Source organism: Chlorocebus sabaeus, chromosome 21 (genome assembly GCF_047675955.1).
Source record: "Chlorocebus sabaeus isolate Y175 chromosome 21, mChlSab1.0.hap1, whole genome shotgun sequence".
NCBI classification, from domain to species: domain Eukaryota; kingdom Metazoa; phylum Chordata; class Mammalia; order Primates; family Cercopithecidae; genus Chlorocebus; species Chlorocebus sabaeus.
The window spans coordinates 34053932-34081652 of record NC_132924.1 but is presented as its reverse complement, the minus strand read 5'-3'; the positions used below and the strand labels follow the sequence as shown (position 1 = coordinate 34081652).

The 27721-nt window shown below is 35.2% G+C and overlaps 1 protein-coding gene across 18 annotated transcripts in view; it reads left to right on the top strand.

The window, feature by feature from the left end:
- The window catches only part of TAX1BP1 (Tax1 binding protein 1), an 89563-nt gene that overhangs the window by 10570 nt on the left and 51272 nt on the right, over positions 1-27721 (top strand). For all 18 annotated transcript variants that reach the window (XM_073009024.1, XM_073009022.1, XM_073009021.1 and 15 more), the window contains exons 3-5: positions 5678-5780; positions 15035-15222; positions 18838-18996. In XM_073009024.1, coding sequence (XP_072865125.1) covers positions 5678-5780; positions 15035-15222; positions 18838-18996 — 450 coding nt within the window. The remainder of the gene's footprint in view (positions 1-5677; positions 5781-15034; positions 15223-18837; positions 18997-27721) is intronic.

Below are 27721 nucleotides of genomic sequence, written 5' to 3'. Positions count from 1 at the left end.
AGTATAGATAATTGTCCTTGCTGCTGTGGAAGAATGTCACAGGGAAATGGAGTAGCTTAACCAGAAGATTACTAAGCAGCAATTTTATGACTTTCTCCAGAGAGATTCAGCATTTGGAATTGTGTCAAGAGTGCCAGAAATGGCTGTCATTCAAACTGGGTGTTGGAAAAGGGTGGGAATGGGAAGGGAAGAGGACGAAGGATACTATGGTGGTTTTGAGTATGTTATTGAAATGATTGACTGATAGTGAAGTCCAGGTTGGGTAGGGAAATGAGTGAAGCCAAACAAGGGATATAGACCGAGTTGGAGGTTTTTGTTCCTTTTAGTTTTTTTTACTCCCTCTGCAGTATTGATTGATTCGTTTTAATTATAATGAAAATAAACATATAACTTATGTTTATTATTTTATATGTTCACCTCTCATCTGAGCATTATACTCCCTATTTTACAGATGATGGAACTGAGGTCCAGAGATTAAAGTGACTTGTTCAAAGTTATCCATTACACATTGGAGCTGAGATTTGAACCTTATGTAAATTGGCATTCAATAATTATTCTCTGGCTGTTTGGTTGAGCTATCTGATTATTCAGAATTAACAACAGAGTTGCTAATAAGTTCAGCATGGATTTTCTTTAGTGACAGAATTGAAGTAAAATTTCAGGAAAAGATTTAGAACTGCACCTGATGCAGGCTGGGCACAGTGGCTCACGCCTGTAATCCCAGCCCTTTGGGACGCTGAAGCGGGCATATCACTTGAGGTCAGGAGTTTGAGAACAGCCTGGCCAAAATGGCAAAACCCTGACTCTACTAAAAATATAAAGATTAGCCAGGCATGGTGGTGCATGCTGGTAGTCCCAGCTACTCAGGAGGCTGAGACATGAGTATCGCTTGAACCCAGGAGGTGGAGGTTGCAGTGAGCAGAGATTGCACTAGAGCACTCCAGCCTAGGTGACAGAGCGAGATTCTGTCTCAAATAAAAAAATAAAAAGAACTGCACCTGATGCCATATCTTTATTATTAAACCAACATTAATTGCAGTAAAACATTATATGTTACATTATATTTGAGTTTTGTTCTGTTTTGTGTTTATGAATTTGATTTGGTCTTAGTTGTATAAGTACATAAGCATGAGGAATTGGTGTATGTTTAGATTTATGCTTAGTACAAATTAAATTACCTTACAGTTAAAGACCCCCAGTGGATACCTGAAATTACAGATAGTACTGAACTCTGTTTACATTGTACTTTTCTGATACAGTCATACCTATGATAAAGCCTAATTTATAAATTAGGCACAGTAAGAGTTAACAACAATAACTAAAAATAGAACAATTATAACATGTAATTGTTATATTACCTGATACCCGGCCTGCATCATTAGCAACTCTGTTGCTAATTTTGAATAATCAGATCTTTCACTTAACCAAACAGCCTGAGTAAAAGTTATGTGAATGTGGTTTCTCTCACTCTCAAAATATCTTATTGTACTATACTTACTTATTTTGGGGTCTTGGTTGACCTCAGGTAACTAAAACCACAGAAAGTGACACCTTAGATAAAGGATGACTACTGTAGTAACATTAAAAGTCCATTAGTTTTTGATTTTTAAACTTTAGAGTCTTAGAATTCTCACATCTCCGAGATACTGTTCTAATTGGAATTCTCACATCTCCGAGATACTGTTCTAATTGGAATTCTCACATCTCCGAGATACTGTTATAGTTGAGGAAATTGGAAGTGCAGAGTGGTCATGTGATGTGTTCAAAGTCACATTGCTAATGCATGACGTACCCTGTGCTAGATAAACAAAACCTCCCTATAAGATACTGTTTTCACTGCATCCTGTTGCCAAGCACATCAAAAACTAAGTTGCCTGATTAGAAGGTGGATCTAAACTGTGATTTTATTCTTGAGTATCCTGTTTCAAGCTTTTGTTTCTTTGTTCCTTGTTTTTCCTTTTCCTTTTCAAATTTTTTTTCCTCCTCCTCCTGTTTTCTGCCTTGGTCTCCCCTTCGGTCCTGTCTCATTCCACTCATTTTCTGTTTAAAAAAAAAGTCCTCTGGTTAAAAAAAAAAATTATAATTATATTATAATATATAATATATACATATTTATAATTATAATTATTTATAATTATAAAATTAAAACGTCCTATAGTCCCACTACCAAAGTATATCCCTACCTAATATCAGTGGTTAGCAGTGTTAATGTTGTATTTCCTTCCAGCCTTGTTTTATTAATGGAAGGAGACTTTCAGTCTTTTTTGTTTTTGTTTTCGAGACGGACTCTTGCTCGCTCTGTCGCCCAGGCTGGCGTGCAGCGGCGCAATCTCGGCTCACTGCAACCTCCGCCTCCCGGGTTCACGCCATTCTCCTCTCTCAGCATCCCAAGTAGTTGGGACTACAGGCGACTGCCACCACGCTTGGCTAATTTTTTTTTTTTTTTTGTATTTTTAGTAGAGACGGGGTTTCACCGTATTAGCCGGGATGGTCTCGATATCCTGACCTTGTGATCCGCCCATCTCGGCCTCCCAAAGTGCTGGGGTTACAGGTGTGAGCCACCGCGCCCGTCCTCGGTCTTTTTTCTAATATATATATTTTGAATGTTGCTGGCATATCTCGTCTTTTCTAATGCCGTGATTTTTTCACTTAATCACTTACAGTTAGTTCTGTACCGTTTTATCTCGTTGAGGAATTTATACTGTTCATGATATTTCTCTCTTGAATCAATGTTGCATACTCCCTTTGTATATCTAGGCATTTTTGCAGTTATTTTTTTCCTAAAGGAACTTTTCTGGTAACATGATTTTTAGAAGCTACATTGTATACAAAAGAAGGAAAATGAATGCTCCTACCCATTGTACTCCTAGCTTCCCCAGTGATGTCTGTTGTTATACGTTTCTGGATTAGAAAAATTCATAGGCTCATTTTATATTTTTTTGTGGGCTTTTTTCCTCACTTAATTATATTTCTTGGGAATCCTCCTATATCCATATGTAATCAGCTCATTTATTTTCAGTGCCTTTCCTGCTCCAAGGCTTGTCTCCCTTTATTCATCTCCAAACATCAGCCCCTCTTCTCTGTTTCTTTCTTTCCAACTGGTCTCTCGTATGCTTTCCTCACCCTAATGTTTCTGTCTTTTCCTCAGTGTTTCTGCAGGATTTATTATCTTTATTTTTTCTAGGTAACTTTGATGTCATTCTGGTCTTCTGTATGTTCTTTCTCAGAATTTCCTTTATGATCAAAACTTACCCAGCGTGTTTTTCTGAAATGTTAATCCTATTTAAAAGGAATATATTGTGGCTTTCTCCCTTCTCTGTCATCCTTGTTTAATTTCCATTTTCTCATTGATTTTGCTGTTGCAGTAGTAACAAGAATGATGCCCACTGCTGTTGTAATTCTTCAAACTAAAGTATGTGACATGTTCATTGCTTTAGCTTCTTTCTTAACATACATACAGCCTCCAATGGTATGTGTGACTACAATGAACTGGTTAACTAGATTCAGGTATATCTCGTAGAAGCAATATATTTTGGCAGTTTTAGATAACTGGCTATTTTGTCCCATTGTCCGAAGTGTTGCCATGTTTTCCCTGCCATTTTTCAATATTTGAAAATTGCTGTTATCAAGTGTAAGTGTAATAATTTTCTTTTCGCTTGGTAATGGTGGACTAAAAGACAAGATTTCTTGCATTTCAGTGTATCCTGTAGCATTGAGAAGCAAGTTCTAGCCCGGTGACCAGGAAAATAAAACAGAGAATCAACCTTTGGTTTGGACACATTATGGTTTATTGACCCTTCTAATTAGATTTATTGTTATTGCAGTGGACTCCTACATAATTTCCTGATGTTCATCTTTTGTGTTCCTTCCAGTACTGTCCACTCTAACATACTTTCATGTGGGAGCTTGATATAAGATAGTTACATCCCAAAGGAGCCCATTCCCTGTGTCTTTCCAGGTTGAGAGACTTCTACATTTATTTTTTATGTATGCCTAACATGCCCCGCTCTAAGTGACTTAAGAACGATTTAGTTTTCCTTACTTAAAAGCAGTTTGAAGTGTAGTTCTGTATTTCTGACTTTTTGCTCAGGATTGTATCTCGCCCCCCAACTTCTTGGTAGGCTCAGTTCTCAGGCTGCTAAGAAGCACTTATGTGATAGGCGCTGTGCTAAATACTCTGCAGGGATGATCTCATTTAATACAGACACAACCTTTAGAGGCTGTTTTTGTTATCAGAGGAGAAAATAGAAATGAATAACTTGTCCAAAACCATACAGCTAGCAAATGATCTGTTCTGGTATTCTGACCTCACACTGTATGCTCTTAATTATTACAAAATACTACACCTATAATAACTACCATTCATGGAGTGTTTGCCGTGGATTAGGCACTTCACGTGCTGCTTTTAGGTTCATTATCTTATTTAATTCTTCCAACAACTGTGAAAGGAAAAACTGGCTCAAACAGGTGAGGTAAATGACTTGTTCACTGATTCCTTAGGTTTCATATCTGTAAAGAGATGAATAGTGTCAAGTGTTTTTTACCTTGACACAGAACAGAATAAATTGTAAGATTTGTCCCAGCATGCAAATACACCAGAAACCAAATTTCGTGAAACAGTTACCCTTAATGTACTCCAGTACTTTTTCTTCTATATAATTACAAAATAAATGCCAGTCATGAACCACTAAATTGGTTTTATCACTTCCTCCTGGGTTGTAACCTGTAGTTTCAAACATTCTTTTGGAGGCTAAAGGTGACTAAGGTTCGTCCAGCTTCAGCGTTCTGTTGTCTATAATCAGGCCAATCAGAATCCTAGGTATAATCTAACCTTTTGGCTGATGCATAAATTTTTGTAATATTACTAGCAAATGGATATCTAGTACCTGTTTTAAACATCTCCAGTTTTCAATATTTAGCATGGTATAGTCCATCTGGAAAATACGGATTGAGATATGTATATATTCATGTTGTAAGTAGAGAATGTGTTATTTGAGACATGGGTGATCTATCTGTGTATATATAAACATCTTGGTGCTAAAGGTCTTTTTACAAAATTTGCCAATTGGCTGCAGGCAAGACTTGCCAAAGATGAAGGATTAGTGAATTTAGTGGATTTAGGGGGAGGCAGATGTCTAAGTAAAACAAATAAAACATTTAAATTGGAGGTATAAATTAAGTTTTTTGAATTTTGATATATCTGAAAATTCTTCAGAGGTGAATTTGTAATGCATGTCTAATGTTTTAAATATTAATTTTCTTTAGTCTATAACTCTCTCAGTTGTTGGATCTACTAGACATTCAGTATGTGCCACCTTTGAATATAATACTCTGTGGTCAGTAAAAGAACAAGTATTTAAAAACTCGCTGTGTTTAGTGAAATTAAATTTTAATCAAAACAAGTTTTTATATTTGATCATATGGATAGATTATCCTTGAGAAATTGGAAGCAAATTCCTTTTTAATACAGTAGAAATTCTACTATTCAATTTATGTAGATTTTTATAGCATTAGGCTATGGTTTAATTTAAAAATAATTTGACATGCTTGTTAAAATACTCATGATTTGTAAACATATTAAATGTATATTTTAACTGTAAAATACAATTTAAAAATGCTGTATGAACCTAATAAACTATTTGCTTATAAACCTGCCTTTTTTGTTATTTCCCTTTAGGTTGGATGGAGTACTGCTCGTGATTATTACACGTTTTTATGGTCCCCTATGCCTGAACATTATGTGGAAGGATCAACAGTCAATTGTGTACTAGCATTCCAAGGTAAGGACTGAAAACTGCAGAACTCGATGAAACTAGATATCTTATTGCCGTTAGAGATGTTGTACTCCATTGTAATGATTTGTTCAGGTATGTCCAGGGTACCAAAGTTGAATTAATTTGTGTCTTTACTTAGCAAAAGCCCTAAGAATGTAACTATCTAGTGTAGGCCACATGATGTTTTATGTAGACATTTAAAAGTTATTGGTTGTTGTCTTAACTTTCACTGAAGAGTGGGTTTCTTTTTAGATATTAATTTTTGGGGATTTTTTTTCAAGTGAGAAAACAATACAATAGTGATAACAGATATTAGAATAATGTAACAAAAAAGAGGTCAGGAAATAGTCCAGATGAAAACCACAAAAATGATTAACAGAACTTGTAGTTATTTGAATTCTGTCATGTGTAAGTTCCTTTATTATAAAATGGATATAAAGTAATATAAAATTCATTTTTGTGTTAGCTTGGCATTATTTACAAAATTTAAAAAATACTCTTATTCAGGTAATTCTGACATATGCTACAATATGGATGAACACTGAGGATGTTATAAGTCAAATAAACCAATCACAAAAAGAAAAATACTGTATAATTCCACTATATGAGGTACTTAGAGTAGGGATAGACACAGAAAGTAGAATGGTGATCCGCAGGGCGTTCAGGTTCCCTCAAGGGAGGAATGGGGAGTTATTGTTTAATGGGGGTAGAGAGTTTCAGTTTTGAAAGATGAATTTTGGAGATAATGTTGGTTGCACAACAATATGAATGTGTTTAACATTGAGCTATACACTTTAAAATGCTTGAGATAGTAAATTTTATGTGTTTTTTTTTACCACAACTTAAAAACTTGAAAAAAAAATAACACTTATTCAGAGATCTATCAAAGAATTTGCTGCAGAGTAATTTTGTATTATAATTTTACTGACTTTAGGGTTGTATTAAAGTGAATTCTTACTCTCGTGTATGTCATAGATTTCTTTTGGTCTGGTGAAGTTTGTGGACTCTGTCTCAGAATAATATTTTAATGAATATAAAATAAGACAAAATTGCAAAGAAAACCAATTATATTGAAATAATTAAAATATCACAATAACAGATTTTTGATATATTCATACATGTGCTTCAAAATCTGTGTAACAAGATGTATTTTATTGGCAGATTTAATCACTGCCATGATTTCCAAGTAAGATAACATTGAGATACCTATAACAATTGTAATGTGGTATTAACATATAAGTAATTCCTGTTGGTGACAAAAATCACAAATACTGATAATCAAAGTACATGCTAAAATTTTAGTTAAATGTTGGTAAAAATAAAAATATTATGTTTTTACCATTAAAGTTGATGGATGACCTGAATTTTCTTTATCCTTTGACCCCAGGTTGAGCATTCTCTAAAACTGCCTCTCTGCTATTGAGAACTTTATTTGCCTTTGTGTTTAAAAAAAAAAATTCTAGGACTTTATTGCTCTTCCCTGGGACTGGCTATTAATAATTAAGACTTTTTCTTCTGGGTTTCTCATATCTTTAAGCAATGGGCTCTATTAAGAATGTTCTTATGTTAGCAGAAAGAAGTTTACATTTTATGAATCATTACTTTAAAAAAAATGTGCTCGGGATTATGAGATGAATGATTTAAAATAAAGTTTATTGTCTCACACATTTTCACATATTTTAATGCAATTTAAAAATCGTGTAAATCTTTTTTGTTTGAGCCGGAGTCACGCTGTGTCACCCAGGCTGGAGTGCAATGGTGTAATCTCAGCTCACTGCAATCTCCGCCTGCTGGGTTCAAGTGATTCTTGTGGCTCAGCCTCCTGAGTAGCTGGAACTACAGGTGCTCACCACCACGCTTGGCTAATTTTTGTATTTTTAATGGAGACGGGGTTTTGCCATGTTGGCCAGGCTGGTCTCAAACTCCTGACCTCAGGTGATCCACCTGCCTCGGCCTCCCAAAGTGCTGGGTTTACAGATGTGAGCCGCCATGGCTGGCCCTAAATCTTTAAAATGAAACCTCAAATCATTTCTCCCTTATCTGATCAGGTTTACCATCTTCAGAATGTTAAAAATTAAATTTGTTTTAACAAACTAAAAGAAAAACCTCTAAAAAACCAAACTATACTAAAATATTTATTTAATGAAAATACTTTGTTAGCATGCAAATGCTTACTTCAGAAAGGAACCAAAAAACAGTTTGAATTTGGGATAAACATTTCTAGTATTATTGATTTCTTTTTTTTATTTTTATTTTTTTGAGACGGAGTCTTTCTCTGTTGCCCAGGCTGGAGTGCAGTGGCACCATTTCAGCTCACTGCAAGCTCCGCCTCCCAGGTTCACGCCATTCTCCTGCCTCAGCCTCCCAAGTATCTGGGACTACAGGTGCCCGCCATCACGCCCAGCTAATTTTTTTTGTATTTTTAGTAGAGATGGGGTTTCACCATGTTAGCCAGTGTGGTCTCGATCTCCTGACCTTGTGATCCGCCCACCTTGGCACCCCAAAGTGCTGGGATTACAGGCGTGAGCCACCACACCTGGCCAAAAAATTTTTATAGTGATCCCTCCCTTGAGTTTTAGTTTTTGTTATAGTTGCTAAGAGAGAGCATCAGCCTGTTTTAAGGGCAGCATAACTTGGAGCCTATGCACATAGCTTTGGTATAGTGATTTCCAAATTTAACTGTAATTTGTAATCACCTGAGTGCTTTAAGACATACAGAAATTTATGTCCCACCTCCAGATGTTGTGATTTAATAGGTCTGTGGTATGGCCTGGGTTTTAGAATTTTGGAAAGATCAACAGGTGATTCTGTTATGTTGAAGTTTGGGAACCAGTGGCATGGCAGACAGTTTTCAGCAAATAATTGTTAACATTATCTAATTGATTGGGAGGCCGAGACGGGCGGATCACGAGGTCAGGAGATCGAGACCATCCTGGCTAACACGGTGAAACCCCGTGTTAGTCTCTACTAAAAAATACAAAAAAACTAGCCGGGTGAGGTGGCGGGTGCCTGTAGTCCCAGCTACTCGGGAGGCTGAGGCAGGAGAATGGCGTAAACCCGGGAGGCGGAGCTTGCAGTGAGCCGAGATCCGGCCACTGCACTCCAGCCTGGGCGGCAGAGCGAGACTATGTCTCAAAAAAAAAAAAAAATTATCTAATTGATACGGTCTTATCTAAGTTAAAATGTCCTGTTTTTTATCAGGCAATATCTGACTTGGATTTTGGTGACATGTGCAGAGCAGCCTTCTAAAATAACTAGGCTCAGATTAATCAGCTTCAGATGGTTTAATTTAAAAAAATTAATAAACTTTTTTGGAGCAGTTTTAGGTTTACAGAAAAAATTGAATGAAAAGTAGTTCTCTTGCAATCCCTTACACTACCCTTCCCTGCTTTCCTTAATTTTAACATCTTGTGTGCTCCATTTGTTACAACTGATGGACCAATATTAATACACTATTATTGTCTGAGTTCATAGTTTACATCAGGGTTCACTGTGTGATGTAAATTCTGTTGATTTTGATGAATGTATGAAGACATATACCTACTGTTGCAGTATCATAAAGAACAATAACTTCACTCCCCTAAAAGTCTCCTGTGTCCCACCAACTCATCTCTCTTTCCCTCCTCGTAAAACCCTGGCAACCAGTGATGTTTTACTGTCCCCACAGTTTGCCGTAAAATGTCGTAGAGTTGGAATCATATGATATGTAGTCTTTTCAGATTGGCTTCTTTTACTTAGTAACATGTGGTTTAAATTCCCTCATGTCTTTTAGTGGTTTGAATAGCTCATTTCTTTTATTACTGATTAATATTCTATTGAATGGATGTATCATAGTTTATTAATCTATTGAAGGAGACCTTAGTTGCTTCCACGTTTGGCACTTACTAATAAAGCTACAATAAACACTCTTGTGCAAGTTTTTGTGTGGATGTAAGTTTTCATTTCATTGAGTAAATACCAGAGAATGTAATTAATTAATTGTATGATAGGTTCAGTTTTGTAGGAAACTGCGAAACTGTCTTCCAAAGTGGCTTGTACCATTTTACATTCCTCCCTGCAATGAATGATGAGAGTTCCTGTTGCTCCACATTTCAGCAGCATTTGATGTTTTGGATTTTGGTGGTCTGTTTGTTTAAAAACTTTTTTTCACTTTATTCTGAATTTTGCATATGTTTGGTCTAAACATTAATTGGCACTGTGAGTGCATGGAGCTTGCATATATAAAGATATTTCCTTATGTTCTGTGCCAGGAAACCAATATGCAGAGGATAAAACTTGTAGTGTAATATGGGCAATGATTTAGGTCCTCATAGATGTTTTTGGATAAGGAAATGTTATAAATTATATATGTAGTTTATCTTTTAAAATAGCTTTTTTTAGATAATAAAATTTAGGTGTGTATTGGAACCAGTTTTGTTACATTTAAAACTTCTTTCCTAACAGCTGTTGTTTTATTTTTAATCATTTTTATTGTGATTGGTTTCCTCTTAAAAAATAAGAGTGGTGACTCACACCTGTAATCTCAGCTATTTGGGAGGTTGAGGCAGGCAAATGGCTTGTGACCAGGAGTTAGAGACCAGTGTGGGCAACATAGCGAGACTCCATCTGTTGCAAAAAAAGTTATTTAATGTGTTATAGTGACTATTGCATTTGTTTATTAGGGACTTAGCAATAAGTTTAAAAGTGGTTAAAAGAGAGAGAGAGAGAAAAGCATCCAGTTTATTTCTGTTAATACTTCAAAAACATTTTTGGGCCAGATGTGGTGGCTCACGCTTGTAATGTTAGCATTTTATGAGGCCAAGGAGGATGGATTGCATGAGCCCAGGAATTTGAGACCAGCCTGGGCAACTTGGTGAAACCTCATCTCTACAAAAAATATCCCCCAAATTAGCCAGGCATGGTGGTGTGCACCTGTAGTCCCAGCTACTTAGAGGCTGAGGTGGGGAGGATCACTTGAGCCCAGGAGGCTGGGGTTGCAGTGAGCCAAGATTGTACCACTTCACTCCAGACTGGGCGACAGAGACAGACCCTGTCTCAAAAATTCATGGGCACTAAGCATAAATGCAATATGTTTTACAAGTTTCTGAAAATTCAACAGTTCATTTTTATTTTGAGTTTTGAAATTCAGAAATAAAAGCATCTGCCTGCCTAGAACTTTTTTGTTGTGTAAGGAAGTCAGGGAAAGCTTAGTCATCAAATATTAGAGTTATAGAAGGACTTTCAAGCATAATGCAAATCACTTTGCTCATTTTGTGGATGAGTCATGAGAATCCTGGAATGCGAAACCCGAAACATCTAACAGTACCTAAACGTGATTGTTTTCCTAAATGAACCCTTATTTATTTATTATAATCTTGTTGAACACTAAAGGCACAGTCTGTAAAATTCGACTAGAAAATTTTGTTTTTACTTTTTCCGATTTTATTTTCATTATCTATCTGACAACAGTTTTTCCAGGCAGGTTTAAATTGCAGCTCTGAATAATTAGGTCTATCTCAAATGGTTTTGAACCATATTTTTTAGCAGTTTATTTTAGTGAAGTTTTTGTTTTTTAAAGAATCAGACCTTGAGGCCGGGCGCAGTGGATCACGCCTGTAATCCCAGCACTTTGGGAGGCGGAGGTGGGTGGATTACCTGAGGACGGGAATTTGAGACCAGTCTTGCCAACATTGTGAAACCCTGTCTCCACTAAAAATACAAAAGAATTAGCCAGTCGTCGTGGCTTGCGCCTATTAATTCCAGCTACTCGGGAGGCTGAGGTAGGGGAATTGCTTGAAGCAGGGAGGTGGAGGTTGCGGTGAGCCGAGATCAGGCCACTGCACTTCAGCTGGTGACAGAGCGAGACTCCGTCTCAAAAAAAAAAAGAGTCAGACCTTGAATACCTAGTTTGTAGAGTTTCTAATGTCTTGATGCCAGAGCTGATTAATTATGCTGTATATTTGTTTTCTAGTTAAGCTTTTAAGTAAGCCTAGTGGCTATTTGGAAGTTGGTATGAATTAGTAAGTTTTTAGTAGAGATTAGGAGGGTGGATTTTTAAAAACTTTAAAAATGTATATTGCCAGATACATGTCTGTGATATTTGCTTATTTAAACTTTGTATTTTGAAGTAATTTTAGATGTAAAGAAAACTTGCAAAAGTAGTTCACAGAATTTCTCTATGCCCTTTGCCCAGCTTCCTCTCATGTGAGCATCTTGCATGACCATGGTACATTTATTTAAGAAAACAGTAGTTTAATAGTGGTATAGTACTATTGACTAAAGTACAAGCCTTACTCAGATTTCACCAGTGCTTCCATTACTGTTCTTTTTCTGTTCTTAGATCCAGTCCCTAATCCCTCTTTGCATTTAGTTGTCATGTTGTCTTAGTCTCCTTGGTTTCTCCTTATCTTTCATAACCTTTACTTTCTTGTAAAGTACTGTTAGCATTTTGTGTTGTTGTTGTTTGTTTTGGTAGTAGCTTGTCTCTCATCTTGGTTTTGCTCATTGTTTTCTCATCATTAGATTGAAGTTATGCATTTTTGGGAAGAATGCCATAGAAATAGTACTGTACCTTTCTCAGTACATTTTATCAGGGAGTATGTGATGTCCATATATCTTATTACTGGTTATAATAATCTTGATTGCTTAAGATTGTGTCTTCTGGGTTTCTCCACTGTAAATAAAGTTATTTTTTTCCCCTTGTAATTAATGCATATTAAAAAGGGAGCTGCTTTGAGACTGTGGAAATATCTTGTTTCTCCTCATATTTTCAGCCACTAATTTTAGTATCCCTCCGTGCGTCTTGCCTACGATTATTGTGGTGTTTGTCTAATGAAGTTCATTACTTGTATATTTATTAGTTGATCATTATGTTAGAAAGAGTTGTCGTCTTCTCCATGGAATCATTAATTTCTTCTGTGAAATAAAGTCTAATACAGTATTTTTTTTTGTTACTTAATTGTTTCAGCTTTAGCCATTGGAGCTTTTCAAGTGGGCTCCTGTACTTTTTTTGACATGCTCCACCCCTCCTAATTTCTTTTTGTGGACTACTACTTCACTTTAAAGTGCCACAAGAATTTATCTTATGTGATATGTTGTCTGCCTCTCCTCTTTGTTTCTTTTTTTCTTTTCTTTTTTTTTTTTTTTGAGACGGAGTCTCACTGTGTCTCCCAGGCTCGAGTGCAGCGGCGTGATCTCGGCTCACTGCATCCTCTGCCTCCCATGTTCACGCCATTCTCCTGCCTCAGCCTCCTGAGTAGCTGGGACTACAGGCACCCACCACAACGTCCAACTAATTTTTTTGGATTTTTAGTAGAGATGGAGTTGCACTGTGTTAGCCCGGATGGTCTGGATCTCCTGACCTCGTGATCCGCTCGCCCCAGCCTCCCAAAGTGCTGGGATTACAGGAGGGAGCCGCCGTGCCCGGCCTGTCCTCTCTGTTTCTAAGGAGAACAGCCAGCTGTTTTTTAAAGAGTGAAATCAGGCGAAGTAGGTATAATAACTGAGGCTGAAAATTTCAAGGCATGAAAGAATAGCAGGCATAGTGATTATAGCTTTTGGGGTAGATATTAATAAGGTAAGATATTTATCTTTGTTTATTCGTTTCACAAGTATTGAATGTTTTCTTTTTACAAGTCATTGTGGGGAATTCTGAATTTTTTAATATGTATATGCACAAATATGTACACATATATGTGCCCTCAATGTGTGTGTGTGGTATCTACGGTGTTTTAGAGGTCTGATGTAGTTGTAAGGCATGTACATAGTAACTAGTAATGTTAGGTTTACTGTGGAGGTATGTAGTTTTTACACTTGATCTTAGCCAAAAAGGCTGAGAAGCGATAGGAGATGTTTATTTTTTAATGTAAAAAGTACTGTGTGAGCTTTGAGGGGGAGGCAAAGATTAATTTTAAGTTACAATAATCCAGCAAAATTTAAAATGGAATAACAAATTGAGGAAAGAAGGGGGCAAATATTGAACATATTATTCTAGATACTATAAATATATTATCTATTTGTTAATATTTTGGATCTCTGAGACAGATAGCCTTTTTTTTTTCTTTAATTTTTTTTTTTGAGGTGGAGTTTTGCTCTTGTTGCCCAGGCTAGAGTGCAGAGGCGCGATCTTGGCTCACTGCAACCTCTGCCTCCCAGGTTCAAGTGATTCTCCTACCTCAGTCACCGGGGTAACTAGAATTATAGGCATGCGCCACCACCCCTGGCTAATTTTGTATTTTTAGTAGAGTTGGGATTTCTCCATGTTGGTCAGGCTGGTCTCAAACTCCCAACCTCAGGTGATCCACCCGCCTCAGCTTCCCAAAGTGCTGGGATTACAGGCATGAGCCACCACCCCTGGTTTTTTTTTTTTTTTTTTTTTTTTTAAAAACAGATTAAGAGCCTGTAGCTCAGGGAGGTTAAGTAAATAATAGTGGTAGAGCTGGAATTCTTAATAGAGCTGTGGGGTTTCAAAGCTTTTTTTTTTTTTGAGACAGGGTCTCACTTTGTCGCCCAGACTTGAGTTCAGTGGCACCATCATGGGTCATTGCAGTCTTGACCTCCTGGGCTCAAGCGATCCTCTCACTTCAGCTTCCCTAGTAGCTGGGACTACAGGCACATGCCACCACACCTGGCAAATTTCTGTATTTTTTGTAGTGACAGGGTTTCACCATGTTGGCCAGGCTGGTCTCGAACTCCTGGCTCAAGTGATCTGTCCACCTTGGCCTCCCAAAATGCTGGGATTACAGGCATGAGCCACTGCACTGGGTTCTAAAGCTTATTTTTACCATACTGCACTAGCAGACCTCATCTTCTTTTCTGCCTTCATATAGTTCACATGTGCAGCATATTCCTTTAGTTAATATCTCTCATTTACATGTAATGAATGTCAAATTGGAGGGAAGATTTCTTTAAATGACATATTCCCATCCCCACTCCCAGTCCTTAGTAGATTTTTATATTGGTTCTTCCCTTGCTCCTCCTCCAGCCTGTTTCCCATTGTAAAGTATATACTTGCTTCTCCCAGATGAGTGGGTTTTGCCCTAGAAGATACAAGGGGAAAGGATATTTTGGGAATATAAGCTTAAACCTAAGAGAAGAAAAATTTTAACTTTGAGGAGGAAGGAAAAGTCTACTTTTGATAATTTGTGAAAGGAGGAAGGACATACCCCAGATACGTGCCAAGAACAGTGTGCGGAATGAGATACGGCAAGTATTGTTAAATTGAAATAACATGAATTTTATAATAGGGAGTTTAATAATTTTGTTTGTTAACTTCCTCTTAGGATATTACCTTCCAAATGATGATGGAGAATTTTATCAGTTCTGTTATGTTACCCATAAGGGTGAAATTCGTGGAGCAAGTACACCTTTCCAGTTTCGAGCTTCTTCTCCAGTTGAAGAGCTGCTTACTATGGAAGATGAAGGAAATTCTGACATGTTAGTGGTGACCACAAAAGCAGGCCTTCTTGAGGTTGGTGTTCACAGTGAGATAGTGATTCACTGATAACTTTAAGAACAGAGCTCATGTTGGTTGGCATTTTAAGAACTTTAAGGTTACGTGAGAGTTGCCACAAAGATCGAATGCTTTAACTTGACGCGGTGGCTCACACCTGTAATCCCAGCACTCTGGGAGGCCGAGGTGGGAGGATCACGATGTCAGGAGATCGAGACCATCCGGGCTAACACGGTGAAACTCTGTCTCTACTAAAAATGCAAAAAATTAGCCAGGCGTTGTGGCGGGTGCCTGTATTCCAGCTACTCGGGAAGCTGAGGCAGGGTAATGGCCTGAACCCGGGAGGCAGAGGTTGCAGTGAGCTGAGATCGCGCCACTGCACTCGAGCCTGGGTGACAGAGTGAGACTCTGTCTCAAAAAAAAAAAAAAAAAAAAAAAAAAAAATCCAATGCTTTTTAACTAAAATAGAGTGTCTTTTTTGAAATGCTTAAAAAATCTTTCGGCCATAATTATGCTGTTGGTTCCACTGTGGCAGGGACTGTCCCTAGGGCCTGTCCTTATTTTGTGCATAGTAGATAGTGCAGTAAGTACCAATTGGGAGAGTTTAGGTCTAAAGCTTTCCTTACGTTCCTTTGCTTAACTTTTTGTGGTGGCGTAATCATTTCATTGTAGAATGTTACCAATTTGGGGATGAAGCTGCTTGGGACAATGGTATAAATCAGTAAATCTAACTGTAAGGATGTGAACTTGGTTTCACTACCATGAACATTCTCTTTCTAAAGTGTGGCAGTGAGGCAGGAGAGCTTCCCAGTCTCTTAATTTAGATTGAACATTTTTAGAATGATTCCTGTTGTTGTACTTCTGATGAAATGGATAAGCCTAGATTAACCATAATTTAAAAAGAAAATTTAAAAAGCTATTTACTATTTACTGCTTTTGTAAATATAATATTATGGAGTCATGATAATGGCTTCAATATAAATTTACTATGTAGATGGTCTAATAATGCCTTATGTATTAATTTTTAGTAGTCATTGACAGAGAAAATAGAGTGACATTCTTTTCTCATTTTAAGATCACATTTTTCAGTATCTTTATCCTATACCTAAAAAACTACAGTGCTATATTTGAGTTATTGTGATTAATTATATATAGTGCCCTCTATTATAATAGTAAGAAAAATAGCTTCTCAAATTGGTTCATTATACATTTTTGGCTAATTTATATTCATATTTCTTTTATTGCAGCCATTGCTTTTTTTTTTATAGTTGGATAGATTTTTTTAACATGTAAATATTTAATGCCTTTGATTTTACTTTTATTTACCTCAAAGAACTGAGACTGGAGCAAAAAGACAAGAGGTTACAGATATAATACTTTTATTAGACAGTCAAACTAGGTTAGGAGGAACCAATCATTTTTTATTGTGAATTCTTTCATATCTTTCCTTCCCCTTTCCAGAAATTCCTCTCTTATCTTAAAGAAATGTAACTTTTATAGGGTGACTAAAACATTTTGTGGTGCAACTGCCTGATGATCAAGGTTTTTAGCTTTGTATTTGAATGCCAGTCAAAGATGCTGAAACAAGCCCAGATCTTAAGAATGCAGTTAGTATTTATACTGTAGCTTTTTGAATACTTATTAGACCACCCTCATTTCAGGGCCTCCAACAGAAAAGTGATGAGCATTTTGGCATTCACATCTATCTTGTACTTTTTCTTCAAGTAGATTGAGACATACCACATTCTCTTTCACTCCTTCCTACTTTGCAAAGGGTACTTTATAAAGAAAACGAAAATTGCTGTTTCTTAAGTATTTCTAAGATTAAATTTTTTAAACCAATATTTTGATGAGTCTTTAAAATCCCCACATTCATTAAAGTTTTTATTTTATCTAAAACTACACAAAATTAGTACAAATGTGAGACATCTGGGGCCCTGTTGACATTAAAAGTGATTAATGAGACATAATTTTGCCATGTGTGGACCTTGATTATATCCTAGATTTAAAAAAAAATTGGGGGGATAGTGAGGGATATTTGACTATGGCCTATTGGGGAATATAAAATTATTCTTAATATTCTTAGCTATAATAATAGTGGTGGTTTAAAGCCACTGTTCTTGTTAGGTGATGCTTGCTCTGAAGTATTTAGGGGTGAAGTGTCTGCAATTTCATTTCAAATGGCTTAGAAGAAAAAAGGATACATAAGCTTAAGTATATAAAGAGATAAAATAAACATGGCAAGATATTAATAATTAGTGAATTTAGGTGATGGATGTTTGGATGATCATTGTAAAATTTTAACTATTTTGTATTCTTAACATATTTCAAAATACAAAATTGAGGCAAGAAATGAGACATATACATTCTTATCTAATTTGAATTCTTCTAAAATGTCTACTTAAGCTTTAGTGAACTCGAGAAAGTATATGTGAATTAAATAAATCACTGGAAAAGGTGATTCTTTTATAAAGTCTGTGTTGCGCTTTGTCAAGATATATCTTTATTTTTAAGCTGCCAGATAGTTTTGAGCCAGATTTAATGCCAAATTAATAATGATACTAACCTTTATGGGTAATATACTTGCCTGGTTCTAATTTTCTGTTGACTTTATTGAATGCCATTTATTGCAGTCTACTTCAAATCATTTTTAAAAAATAGATAAGATATTAAAAGAAATTCAATGATTGAATAAATAAACTTTTCCTGGCATTTTGGTTTGATTTGTTGGAACAGGTAGAAGAGTCATTCAGAAAGTTTGCAGCTATTCAACTTTGATAAGAGCCATTTTAGAATTTAATCAGTTTGATTTCATAATCCCATGACCCTGGAAAACCAATTTAGGGTATATGGAGGAAAAACATTTTACCAGTTAAATGTATAATGCCACCTTTGTTAAGTCTTCCCTCTGAGTCTTCATTCTTCCTGTAAGAGAAATATTAACTTTGTTTTACTATCTTATGACCATTAATTTAGTAATATTTTAGAATATTGAAGTTCATATTTTCCTGAACTATTGGCTGTTCCTGTAAGAATCAGGTATATTGTTAATATATTGTTATAGTCTGCATGTTTGTCCTAAAATTTGTATTTTTACTTATGAAGAGTGTTTTAATTTAGCCAAGTAGAGGCCATTTTATATATAGAACCTATAAATTTCTTGATGTCTTAAAGAATCAACACTTTCAATAGTAATTCCATAGATGAAGGCCATATATACCATATAAGTTTGTGATAGATTCAAAGATTTCCTATAGGTTTGCATTCCAGAAGAGGTACAACTTTTCCTCTCGGAGTATCTGATTATTACTGTGGATCAGAAAGCCCCGTAATTAACGGAAAAATTAATATGCCTTTTTTTTTTAGTTTTGATCTCAAAAATGATTAGCAGCCAACTTCATAATACAGTTCTCTCATTTTATATCTTCTTTTAATATTTTCTTCTTTGCTCAACCAAAAGAAGGTTTAAATTTATGATTGTTGAATTTTTCTAACTGAAGTCTAAGTAGGTAGAATGTAAAAGTTCTTTCTGTGAATGTCTTCACTATTTTTTTTGGAAATGGAAAACTAAATTTGTAATAACATATTTTAGGATTAAGCAAAGCTATTTAATTTGAAGTTTTTGCTTTATAGTTGAAAATTGAGAAAACCATGAAAGAAAAAGAAGAACTGTTAAAGTTAATTGCCGTTCTGGAAAAAGAAACAGCACAACTTCGAGAACAAGTTGGGAGAATGGAAAGAGAACTTAACCATGAGAAGGAAAGATGTGACCAACTGCAGGCGGAACAAAAGGTTAGTTGTGTCTTGTGTAACTGACTGAAGTTGATAGTGTATTGCCTGAAACCCACCTTTTTAAAGAGCTGAACCAATTAAGTAAGCAAAAACCAGGTATTGAGAAAAGTAGCCTTTTAGATAGACATTTATACAAGAACAGGTCAGTTCCTATTAACCTTCTGCCACAGCTGCTTTTATGTTTGTAAGATGGTTAAAATACTTTTAGACTTTTGGTACCAGGCTTGTTGAGGTAGTCCCTGACAACTATTTCCAGATGTTTTACATCTAATTGTGGAATACTTGATAGATTTTTTGTTCTTGTTTAGAAATACAATTAGAAATGATAAGCACTGAATAAAGGAAAAATAGAATACATAAATTAAAATTACTTTTCAAAAAAGTGTAATTTGGTGAAATAAGATGTAGTATTAGACAAAATTTTGAAATTTTTAATGGGAGAAATGTTATATTATCGTAAGAAACAAACTAGTTAAAATTGGCAGAATTTCTTGAGCTAAGAAAGAGAGAGACAGGTACAATGCAAGCAGAAAACATTGTGGCTTCATTGGTAATAGAAATAGACTTGTAAGAAGCCAAAAACAGTGAAAAAACAGTTATCTAGTCATTGAATTGTTTAATATTTTCACAAGAAAAGCAATTTGTTCTGATGAAACTTACACAGACTCTGATCATATATATTACAGTCTCACTTATAGTAGAGCTGGTGGGATGTACTTACGCCCATTGACAGTATTGAGCTGTTGTTTCCTGAGGATGGGGTCTGTTCTGTTATCCTTTTGTTCAACAAGGCCTCCAGCAATTGCTTAATAATTGCTAAATGAACTATTAGTCCTGTGATTCTCAAATATTTTTATACTCCAGTGGAGTGGTTATATATTGCACACCTGGGCAGAGATGTTATACAAGTAAGTCTTAAATTCTGAAAAGATTTTCCTTGCTTTGTTCTATTTGTTTGAGGATTGCTCTTTTGAGTTAGAGGGTAAACATAATGTCAAGTACTGTGTACATTTACAAATCTCCTTATAAATGTCTGTGAAGTCTTCACTTCTGTCTTTTCTATCGTTAGTCTTTTTAGTTAAAAATATGCAAGTATTTCCCAGTTTTACTTTTAGTGTCCTGCAGCAGACTGTAGGACTGTAGGAGTAGGATTTTCCATTTGGTTAAGGAACTACTTTTTTCATTTGAACCTTTCAAGCAGGTATACCAAATATTAAAATATAGTGAAATCTCATAATACGTGCCCTCCATGACTATTAGAACATTCAGCTAATTTTTTTTTTTTTTTTTTTTTTACTCATTTGTTGTAATCTCTTGCTGCTTTGTGTAGTTATTACTCTCTTTTTCTCCATTCTTTACATATTTTTCTCATGATTTATACCTGGATTTGGCAGTTTTCCAAAGTATAATGTCAATCTTTTTTTTTTTCCCACTGTATTACAAGCCAGAGGGATCAAGGTGAGATAGATAACTCATGAAAAAGGCCCATTTCACCATGTCCTAAGCCCATGAGATCAAGAATATCCTGAAATGTGGCCTTTGGGGTTTTAACTCTGATTACTTTGAAATCCAAGAAAAGAATGGATGATTGTGCGAATAGGAATGGCAGAATGATAGACCTTCATTTGTGTGAAATTACATATATATGCACACATCAGGCCATTTCTGTGGTTCATTTGAGTAGTAGCTGAAATTTAAACCGTCTCACATTCTCTGTCCTTTCCAGGTGATAAAGGGGTTAAGGACTACAGACAAGACTAAAGTGGTAGACTGAGGTCAGGGGATTAATGAAGCAAAACTTGTAGGAGATTGTGGCCTTGGTGCTCAGAAGAGGTCTTCAGCAGAAGTTTTTATGGCAACTCTTAAATCTTGATGACAGTCACTAATCTTGGAGGAGACCACTTCTCTGCTTCCATTCTTGCATTGGGGCATATTCTCTGGGAGGCACTTGAAAGTGATTTTTTAAATGATGCTCCATATTATAGAAAAGGTTGATAAAAGTACCTGGAATGGTACTTGATGCATGGGAGGTTCTCCCTAAATGTAAGTAGCTATTATTATTTTACTATTTTTCATAATATGAACCAGAGAATCATCAAGGAAGGACTAAAATATAAAGTGTCATCCGACAGGAGTGGAAATTCATAGCATTTCCCTCAGATTCTAAAAAGTATAATGCATATATACTGTAACCAAAAAAACACTCTAAGTTATAAAACATATGTGGTGACAATTGTTTATTTCTGGGGATAAAACATGTTTGCCAGGGAGAGATAGTTCCTCTTTGTTCCTCTTTGTTACTAGTCAACGGACTTTTAGTTTTTTTATTTATTTTTTATTTTTTTATGAACTTGCTTCATATTCCAAAATTAGTCTCCTGCTGGGCTGCTACAGCTCCAGACTTTCAAACTGGTCTGGTTGGATGGCTTATAAAATCTGTGACATTTCTTGGTATTTGTTTTAAATCTGTTCCATGGTATGAATCCTATAGTAGTTCTAGAGTTCTTCTATTTGAGGTACTGAGTATATAAACTTGAATATCTGAAAGATTGTTCTGATGTATCATCTATAATTTCATTTAAAGTTTTATAATGGATACTCCATGTAATAAGCAGAGACCTTCATTTTCTTCATAATAGAAATTTATTGCATTTCGATTCTTTTATAAAATAATATGACTAGCTTATTACTTATTCCATACTTGACAAAAAATAAAAGTAAATTAAATGTCTGTAATTGTTTCTTAATAAAATTTTTCATCTTTTATCACATTGACTTTTATCACTCTAAAGTGCTCTAATAATTAAAACTAAATGAAATTCTGATAATTATAATTCTTTAACTCAGTGAATTAAAAGAATTGGATATGTTGGGATTATTACAACAGATTGGTTTAAATTATATGTTTGTTTTTAATGTTATTTTATGAAATTGGCTGCTTGAAGGAATAAACTAGGATTACAAAGTAGATTAAAACTAAAACAAGATAATGTTTATAAATTGAGAAACAATAAATTACATATTGTATTTCCCCTAGATTTTTGTGGTATCTACTTCGTTATTCATGTACATCCTAGATTTAAAAAGTAACTATTATTAAGGATAATTTTCCATTCATTTCTGGTTCAACTGTAAGGGAAGATTTCTCCCCTCCTCTCTTGAAAAAGGCTCATTAATAAAAATAACTCATATAACATCTAATAAAAGCCAGATAGTGATTTGAGTGCTTTACATATGTTAGCTAACTTCATCCTGTGAAGTAAGCAGTATCGTCTGCATTTTTCAGAAGTAGCCCAGAGAGGCTACTTACTTGTCCGTGATTGCACAGTTAGTAAGTGATAGAGGCTAGCAGTATGGCTTCATCAGTGCTTTTAACCACTACTCCATACTTCTGAGGGCCAAAGGTGTGAGCTGATCTAATTGATTATTTTTCAAAACAGCTTTATTGAGATGTCATTTGTATATCATAAAGTTCACCAGTTTATACAATTCAGTGGATTTTAATGTATTTACAAAATCATGCAACCATTACCATAGTCTAATTTTAGAACAAATTCATCCCCAAAAGAAAGCTTTTACTTACTTGTGGTTACTTTCCATTTACCTTCCAATTCCTTCCCCCAGTCCCAGACACCCACTAATTGAAATTTCTGTATCTATGGATTTGTGTATTTTGGACATTTCACATGAATGGAATTATATAATATGTGGCCTTTGTGACTGGTTTATTTCACTTAGCCTAATGTTTTCAGGGTTCATCCATGTTGTAATATATATTATTAATTCATTCCTTTTATTGCCAAATAATATATTGTACTGATGAGTATTTTTTAAAAACCCCATCTTTACATTTATCAAAGACTTCTGTGAAAATTAGCAGTTTGTGTGTTTCATTGTGTTCTCGTTTGTATTTTGGAGTGCTAGATACATATTGGAAATTGAAAGATTTAAAATTGAGGCTCAGAGAACCAATGATTTTGAATCTTGTTTTTCAAACAGGACTAAAAAGTGCTATGCCCCTATTAAGTTTTTCAGTTAGTTTAGTTTATAATTTTTTGGAGCCTAAGCTATGAATTGAGTTTTTTTCATATAATTGTATTTTCAACTTGAATAACAAAATGGATATGATGTACTTCAAGACATTTTTGAACTATATTATATTTGAGAATATTAAAGTAATATTGCCAAAACGATGTAATGGAGGCTGTTACAAACTGTTAAATGTACTCATACTGTTTTGATTCTTAAGTTTCACAAACTGGGTAGGAGACATCACCAGGTATTTGGGAAGTATCATAGGTATAGGAGTGAGACAATGTGCGAGATCTCTTCTCTGGCTAGTGTGGACCTCTTAAGCTATCTTTATCTTCTTGGCTTTTTCTTCTCTAAAATGTAAACATATTTCGCATTGTTTTAGAGTGACAGCATATACTCCAAAGAATAACTTGTCATCCCATAGAGTTTTCCTTTTTATTCTCATTGAAATTGCTTTCAAAAGGTGGTAACTTAGTTTTTCTGAGTTCAGGCTTCCTCATGGATAAGTCATCTAGTTAACAAGTGGCAAAGTTGAGAACCTGAAAAACCAAGATAGGTGTTTTTGTTGCTATATTACAATGGCTTATAATAACAGACACAAGTGTGGTATGTCTCTTTATTCATCGAGTGTTTGTGGAATAAATAGGTAACAATGAGTTTTGGGGCTTGTGGCATTCTGACCAGTTTTTATTGTAGTCAAAAGAAGGATCTGAAGGTGACATTTTACTTTGGATATGGGATTTTATGGTCTTGAAAAGGATTAAAAAAATATACTTAAAAACTATCATTCTTGGACAGTCCTGGTTTACTATATGTAAGCTATTTACAGTGTTTTCTTTTTATGCATCTTTAGTGTTTTTCTGTGGCCTTCCAGTTCTTTTAAGAAGTTTTAAAAAGAGCACTATTTTGCACTTTATCATTTTACAAATATTGTGGGTATTCTGGCATTTAAAGGGACGAAAATACCAGTTTGTAACAGCTAACAAATGAATTGAAACATTTTGTATTACTAAAACTCAGCAGTCATTTGTCTCCCTCTAGCGATCACATAACTGTGCCACATTGCCCATTTACTTACCATGTTTTGATTGAAAACCAGAAAAAAATAGTTTTAATACTTTTTAAATTATATTTCACATTTTATGGAATTTGATTTACATTTATTTAAGATTGTCTTGATTATAATTTTAATAGAAAATCAATAGTTCCTGTAAAGATTTTGGGAAGCCTTTATTATCTTGCTTCATTGAGCCTGAGAAGCCATGGTAATACCTTTTTACTTCCAGGAAGAAATAATCCAAGTAAACTAAGACATGCCATTGATTGTAAGATACATCTCCGTTTCAGAAAGGATAAATTGTGGGAAAAAAATTAGCATATAGTTTTAGTACAGTAATGTAATGTCTTTGTGGATATTAGTCATTGAAATGGTTTTCTCATAGAAGAAATTTTTCTTATCAGAATATTCCAGGATACATAATGGTATGGTTAGATGAAACTCATTGATAATACAATTGAAGGATCATATGTCTTAAAAGTTTAGTATAGAATTTTGAGTTGCGAGAACTTAAGTCAAATGGAGTTCTTTTTGATAAATGGAATTTTATGGTGGTAGCTTTGTAATATGTCAGCTTTGCTAGGCTGAACTTATTTTCCAGAGTTCCCTTCTCTGTAATTTGTTTAGGATGAGCCACAGGAGAGATTCTTGCGTGAGATGAGGCAGAAGTGAAGCAGCAGCCATTTTGTAGCTTATACAAGTTGCAGCTTCTCTCCTGGCTCTCCTTGTTGATATGAGGTAATAGTAGCTAGGCTGCAATTGCCCTACCTTCTGTGGAATCCTCTTTCAGTTTCTCCATCTCCTGGGTTAGGCCTGTCAGGAAGGAACCCAGCACGCTCAAGACACCTTGAGACTATCAGGGTCAGAATAAAAACCAACATGGACTTCAGTTTTCAGTCCATTCTGGTGGGCTTCAGCTGGTGATTGTGGATCCTATTTTGTTCTTGCTTTTCCCACTTTATAAATGTCTTTCTTGATTGCCTGCCTTACACAAACTAGTTCCAGTTTCTACCATTACACAAGATCAAATCTCTTAGTGTCTCTCTCAATCTGTCTGTTCGTCTGTCTTTCTCTCTCTCCCCAGCTGTTTGCTTATCTGGTTAAGCGCTTACTGATAAATTTACCATGGTACATAATTCTTAAGGAGTTTTTAATGCAATTTCAAATTTGAAATTCTAGTAATGTACATTAACATTTAGGAAATTGAATTAACCATTTTCCCTTCAAAATGGTAGTGGCATCTTTTGGAGTACTAAAGTATTCTTCAGTGTATTGTAAGTAATTTTGAGGATTCTTATAAAGAACCAAACTGGTAAAATGCATAGATAAAGATTTCTGTCTGGTATAATTTTCCTTCTACCTGAAAGGACTTTCTTTAACATATTTGTAGTGCAGGTCTTCTGTTGGTGAATTTGTTCAACTTTTGTATGTTATGTTAGGAAAAGTCTTATTTTTACTTTTAGTTTTAAAAGAGATTTTTGTTGTGTATAGAATTCTAGATAGATAGTTTTTGTATTTGAGTATTTTAAAAATGTGGTTCTTCTCACATTTATTGTTTTTGATGAGAAATTCAATGTCGTCAGTATTTTTCTTCCTCTTTATTTAATGTGTTTTTTCCCTCTTACTATTTTTAGGATTTACTCTTTTATCATTGAATTTAAGCAGTTGATTGTGTTGTGTCCTCTTTATTTTCTTTATTTTTTATGCTTGGGGTTCAGTGACCTTTTTGTATCTGTATACTTAGGGTTTTCATTAAATTTTGAAAATTTTAGGCCATTATTTCTTCAGCTGTTTTTTCTGTCTTTCCTGTTCTTCAGGGACTTGAGTACACATATGTTTTGTTGCTTAAAGTTGTTTCAGAGCTCACTCGTGCTTTTTTTTTTTTTCCACTCGTGCCTTTTTTTTTTTTTTTTGGTCTCTTTTCTCTCTGTTTCATTTTAAATAGTTAAATTTTGTATGTCTCCAAGTTCACTAATCTTTTCTTTGCAATATTTAATCTGCCATTAGTCCTATCCAGTGTATATATATTTTTTATTTCAGACATTGTCATTTTCATTCCTGGAAGTTTGATTTGAGTCTTTTTCATGTCTTTCATGTTTCTGTGTATACTGTGTTCAGTTTTCTTCTAGCTTCTTGAACATATGGAATACACATGTTTAAATATCTATTCATTAACTTGATCATCTGGCTCATTTCTATATCAGTTTTGATTGATTGGCTTTTCTACTTATTATGGGTTATATTTTTCTGCCTCTCTGCATGCTTAGTAATTTTTGATTGGATGTCATATATTGTGAATTATACCTTGCTGGGTGTTGGGATATTTTTTATATTCCTAAAAATATTCTTGAGGTTTGTTCTGGGATGTGGTTTAATTACTTGGCAACAGTTTGATCCTTTTGAGCCTTGTTTTCATGCTTTGCTTGGTGGTACCAGAGCAGCCTTTTAGACTGGGGTTACTCTCTCCCCACTACTGAGGAAAGACTATACTGTAATTGTTCTCCCACGAATTATGAGTTTTTCCATTCTGGCTGGTAGGAATAACCACTATTCCTGGCCCTTTTTGAGTTCCAGGTACTGTTCCCTGTAGTCCTTTTTGGGTGATTCTTTCTCCAGCCTGGGTTAATTTCCTCACATGCATATGCTGTTCAGTAATCAGCTCAAGACTTGAGGGGGACTCCTTGCAGATCTCTTGAGTTCTTTTTTCTACATGATCCTTCTCTGGTACTCTGTCCTGAAAACTCTATTCTCCTTAGCTTTCCTAGACTCTCAGTTTCTTCCCATAACTCAGGGAGACCACTGGATTCTGCCTGAGTTTGCCCTCTTTGCCCTGTGGCCTTAAAAGTCTCTCTAGACAGTAATAAGTTGGAGCAGTTATAGAGGTGACCTGTGTTGTTTCTTTTCTTTCGGGGATCACTAACCTTTTATCCTGACGTCCAGTAGCTTGAGAGCTGTTCTTCATTCAGTTTTTTAGTTTTCATGTGGTAGAGTTCATTCGGTTCTTGTTACTCTATCTTGGCACTATTTTAGTTGCATCTATTTGTGTGTTTTAGAGTTGCTATCAGGAGAAATGTTTATTTAGAGGAACCAAGATGTTCTTTCTCAAGTGATTTGAATTATCTGGTATTCTAGGTACCCAGGTTTAAAAGCCTGTATGGTTTTTCTGCACGTATTTGGCATTCTGTTCTTAGTTTTCTTTTCCATGGTACTCAAAGTAGCTGGTTCAGAAACTTTGTTACTGGTCTGTGTTGGAATGAAAAATGTACACTGCAATGTATGTAAATGCATTACTTCCTTCACTGAGAAAGTATTGCTATGAAAAGCTATTAGGTGAACCCAACAGTGTGGTTAGTGATGCAGTTGATTTATATTTTTTACAAGTGTCTTGTCTTGATATAGACTGGTAACTGTCGGTGGTCTGGTACTGTTCCCCTAGTCACACTCTTGAGTAGCTGCTTGTACTTTATGTTACTTAGTTTAACAAACGTGGACTTTTATTTAATATGCTTTTTATTGGACTCAAGAATATAGATAGGTTCTGTAAAATTGTACCCAGGATTACTCAGTTGCAGATATAAAAGAAAGCAAGCATCCAAAAAGCAACCTATATTAATGTCAATTATCTTGATTTTT